We start from the raw sequence: 5,000 nt of genomic DNA on the forward strand, positions 1-5,000 counted from the left end.
ACGGTCGGGTGGGGGGGGGGGGGGGTCTCATCTGCGGCCGTGGGACAGCGGCTGGAGCAAGCGGCATTCGCCCCGCAGATCGCAGTCACTGGCCAACATCACCAGGTAGTCGCACTGCCGGCCCATAACTGCCGCCGGTCCGGTAGGTCCGTGCATCGGTCACAGTCAGGCGCGACCCGTGCTGAAAAGAGCGTGACGACTCGACGCTCGCATCCTAGCGCTCCTGAGCCGCTGGGCGGCGGCCATGCTCCGCTCATCACACGCGTTAACCGCAGCCTGCCACTGCCGGTCAAACGTGCGGCAATGCGTCGGGACGTCCAGCGGAGGCGTGTCTGTCCACAGTCTGAGCCGGGGACCGTCTGCCAGCGTGTGGAGTGTTCCACAGCTCGAGGAGGTCACTGGGCGCACGCATCGGTGGCTAGGTCGCCAATGCCGTGACTTTTTGGATGAGTCGCTTCACGGCCTTGACGGCCGCCTGAGCAGACCCATTGGACCAGTGATAGTGGGGCTTCACATTGCTTGGGCCACGCCCCACCGTCGGAGGAAGTGCGGGGTGAGGTATACTGAGTATAGAGGTGCGCCGTCGCTGCGGAGCACTGCCAGCACCTCGGTTTTCGCATCGACTTCGCGCAGTGCGCAGATCAGTGCGCGGGTAATGGCTCCATGGAGGCGGGGCCACTACCGGTCACCCGGTAACCGGACTACGCATCCCAGGTACGGTCATCCCGCGTGCGAGACAAAGTCCGTGGAGACGGCTTTGAATACGTGGTACAGGCTGGAACTGGGTCGAGATGTTCCCTTCGCCCAGCCTGGCGGGCAATCTCTGGTTGTAGTCCGATTACTAGAAGAGCAAGTTCGGGGATTATCGTCCATGGCCTGGTTGCCGCACGTTGTCGGAGAAGAGGGAGTTGCTCCGTTCGGATTGGAAAGAGTAGGGTGACGCTGCACGACGTAGTGGCGAGACACCTGTGTGCGCTATGCGAACGATTGCCCAGGGTTTGAATAAGCGCTATATCCGTCTGTTTACGTACGTCGTTTCGTTTTAAGAGCATCAGCGCTGGCATTGGCATCAGCCATTCACTTTACAAGGACGGCCCAAAAAAGCTGCCAGCGCCAGCGGCCGCGAGAGGCCGTTCGAAACGGTCGCCGCATCTCGGCAACCACGGGCCGGAGCGACGCGAAACAAGCGCGCTTTGAGAGATAATTGAACCGTGTGTCGCATGCTTTTATGTGTGAAGTTGCACACACCACGCGTCATGTGCACAGCTGTGGTCAAGGCAGATTTTGACATTTTTGACCGTCTTTCACGTGTTATCCACATATCGGTAATCAGAGCCGGCGGAAGCATGAATCCAGCTTAAAAGTGTCGACCAATATACCACCTACTAGTTACTAGGCTTGAATCCAACTCCAAAGTGTCAAACAATGTACCGTCTGCAATTAATGTAGCTTACATGTGTTTTTGAAACCCACTGTTGCGTCAGCAATTATCAAGGAAGCCGGAAATGTCGGGGTTTGGAAAATAGTAACAAATGTAGCACGCTGTCGCAGGAGCTATCGGCAGGATCTTGCCGAAATCTATATCACTGCATGCGCGGCATTGGCTGCATCTACCATCCATTTGTACCAGTCTGTGCTAGAGACCCAACCTTTCAGCCCGCCAACCCGCCGATTCCATCATGGGTTTCATGCGTGGCCATATCTGGGAACTCGTAAGGCTCCACGCGTAAGGGGATGACATAAACAGTAAAGGATCCAATAGCTCACAAAGAGTGACTGAATCGCATCACTGCACTATGGTCGGCCGATCCGGACTCCGGTCATCAATCGAAGGTCATAGACATGTTTTTGGACGGCCTACGATTTGCTCGTGACTAGTTATGTTTATCTTCGCAGCACTGAAAAGAGGTACCACTGGCTAAAAATGTAAACACACCACAACACACACACACACACACCACACCACACACCCACACACACCACCACCCACCCAACACACACACACACACCACACACACACACCACACACCACACACACACACACACACACACAACACACCCACACACACACACAACACCACACACACCCCACACACACACACACACACAACACACACCACACACCACACACACACACACCCACACACACACACACACACACACACACACACACACACACACACAAACACACACACACACACACCCACACACACACACACACACACACACACACCACACACACACACACACACACACACACACACACACACACACAACACCCACACCCACAACACACACACACACACACACCCACACACACACAACACCACACACACACACACACCACACACACATACACAACACACACGTATATATATCTCTTTCTCTCTCTGAACTCGAATCAAGATAGTGTGCGGTGGCGAGCCAAAGGACAGGGGGGGGGGGGGGGGCACACGGGGCCGGGCTAACGCGGCCGGTAGTACGCTATCGGGCGGCGTGGTGCCGATAAGTAAGCCGGGGTCCACCTATCGGACCACCTTGCGAGTCCCTTATCGTACAGCGGATGTCATCGCTGCGGGTGCTCAGGAACAGCTAGCAAGCCGGGACTGCAGGCGCTGCCGAACTGTGCGGGTGAGGATCACGGCACCTCCGAGCGCAGTGTGGAGGTGTCCGTCCAAGGTGGTGTGTGCGGCGAGCGCGTGTTCCCCGACCGACGCTCCGCCGGTGAACTCAGCTCCTCTGCGTATGTGCATTTAGAAGCAGCCGCACGGCGCCAGTGACGCTCTGGACCTGGGAGTGTAGCGCTGTGGAAGATCGGTTCACTAGAGCAGCTTTGATGGTGTGATCGCTTGGTGGTTGCAATCAGTGGACGTAAGGCGTATACCTGCAAGGTTTCCAGTCATCGTCTGTCCACCAGAGCAGCTGGAGCGAACCCCACCTCTTTTCGGACGATCCATAGGTGTAATAAGTTAATGTTTCACGACGGCCAGCAAGCTCGGAATAGCAAAGTAAAAAATAAGGATGGAAGGCGGCAGTCTCTTGACGAATCGTGGATGGATGCATTCCCCTTCAAGCTAAAGGGTTCACCAAGCCAGCGAGACGAATAAAACCATGTCCAAAGAGATAATGGGAGAACCACTTTGCAATGCTCAAGATAGTAAAAACAAAGCAAGATGACAAAATCAAGACCGATGCTACTTCGCTCGATTCCACGGTCAGGCGAAGAATATCAGGCAAGACTGCGGACGCTCAAGTCCAAGGAAGACAAAAAGAAGAAGAGGGAAGAGCATTGTGTCTTCGCTACCCGGCCGGCACTACGGCTTCCGTATAAGAAAGGAATCGCGACACGAGCCAGCGCGCCCCAGAGGGGGATGCCCGCCGCTCCGGCTAGCGTCTCAGCCTCGGACTCGCCCACATCAGCGACCATCCGCCCCGGCGGCGCACGTGCGGATCGCGACGGCGGATGAGTCGGCCTCGCTCCCCCGCACCCCTCCGACGGCGGCCGTGGGTGGCGTTCAGGACCCGGAGCAGGACACCGCGCCGCCGTTCGGACCGTACCAGAGCCCATCTACGACCAGGTGGCGACGCTGTCGCAAGTGATAGAGTCGCCGCCGCCTGGCTCGCCGTTCTACGGCGGCGAAGAGGCCAGCGCAGCGGTCGCGACGCGCAGCGCTTGGCCTGCCGCCGCCGTCGGCCCGACGAGCTCGAGAGGGCACGCCGCGCCGGCCTCGCTTGGCTACCGCCAGGCCTGGCGACGGCGACGTGGACGAGTTCGAGGCGCAGCTGAAGGCTGACGACGTGCCCCGGCTAGGCACCGCCGGCGCGCTCAGCCGCCAGCTGCGGCTGCTACGCCAGCTGCCTGAGGCGGACGTGGTGCCCACCGGCGGAAGGGTGCCAGTTCGCTGTCGCCCGCAACGACACGGCGCTGGCCGAGGGCCCGCCTGGTGCGCCTGTCGGCCGCCAGACAGTGCGGCGGCTGTGACGGCTGGCGTGTCCGCCCGGGCAGCTGGCCGTCACTGCCGCCGGCCTCTCGGCGGACGCCTGGCATCCTGGCTGCTTTACGTGCGGCAGCTGCAGGGAGCCGCTGGCGGACCTAATCTTCTGCCGGTATCGAGGGCAGCCGCTATGCGTGCGCCACTTCGGCGAGAAGCTCAAGGATCGTTGCGTCGGCTGCGACGCCCTCATCTTCAGCGGTGAGCACGTGCGCGCGAGAGGGCCTCGCCTGGCACGGTCACCACCTCGCCTGCCACGAGTGCCGAACGCCGCTGGCCGGCCAGGAGTTTGGTCTGCTGGAACGCACGGCCTACTGCCCTGCCGTGCTACGAGAGCGCTTCGGTGGGCACGTGCGGCGGCTGCGGGGAGGCCATCCGGCCGGCCTGAGCTGGCGGCTCAGCTTCGGCCGGCGCCACTGGCACAGTGGCTGCTTCTCGTGCGACAGCTGCTGCCTGCCGCTGGAGGGTCGGCCGTTCGCGCTGCGTGAGGAGCGCGCGCTCTGCGGCCCGTGCAGCAGCGGCGCGCCGCCGGCATCGGAGCAGCCGCGCTGCGATGGCTGCGGCCTCCAGATCGACCCCGACAGCGTGCGCATGAGTCCAAATCAGGCCTCTGGCACGAGGCCTGCTTTGTATGCTGCAAGTGCCACGTGCCGCTGGGTGAGCGCACCTTTCTGCCCAAGGAGCAGCAGTTGTTACTGTTCGCGCTGCTACGAGGAGACGTTCGCGGCGCGCTGCGCGCAGTGCGAGACGACCATCAACAGTCTTGGCGTGACTTACCAGGGCGAGACATGGCACCGCGAGTTGTTTCCGCTGCTCGCAGTGCGAGGCGGGCCTGGCCGGCCAGAAGTTCCGTAGCCACGAGCAGCAGCCATACTGCTCCGACTGTTATCGCGAGGCGTTCGCGAAACGCTGCGCCCGCTGCCACCGCCTCATCCCCATGGCTAAGGGCGTGCGCTACATCGTCTTCGAGAAGCGCTGCTGGCACAACGAGTGTTTCAGCTGCCGCCG

At 60.5% G+C, this 5,000-nt stretch overlaps 1 protein-coding gene across 1 annotated transcript in view; it reads left to right on the forward strand.

Annotated features, from left to right (window-relative positions):
• Positions 1-3,746: 3,746 nt before the first annotated feature.
• Positions 3,747-5,000, forward strand: part of LOC119108824 (four and a half LIM domains protein 3-like) — a gene marked incomplete at its 5' end in the record, with an annotated part of 1,372 nt that continues 118 nt past the window's right edge. The window contains 4 exons of the mRNA XM_037232369.1: positions 3,747-3,891; positions 4,007-4,230; positions 4,439-4,649; positions 4,813-5,000. The exon at positions 4,813-5,000 is cut by the window's right edge and continues 118 nt beyond it. Of these exons, the coding sequence (XP_037088264.1) occupies positions 3,747-3,891; positions 4,007-4,230; positions 4,439-4,649; positions 4,813-5,000 (768 nt within the window). The remainder of the gene's footprint in view (positions 3,892-4,006; positions 4,231-4,438; positions 4,650-4,812) is intronic.

The sequence above is a fragment of the Pollicipes pollicipes genome, unplaced genomic scaffold, assembly GCF_011947565.3.
Source record: "Pollicipes pollicipes isolate AB1234 unplaced genomic scaffold, Ppol_2.1 Scaffold_6714;HRSCAF=7958_pilon_pilon_pilon, whole genome shotgun sequence".
Classification (NCBI taxonomy): Eukaryota; Metazoa; Arthropoda; class Thecostraca; order Pollicipedomorpha; family Pollicipedidae; genus Pollicipes; species Pollicipes pollicipes.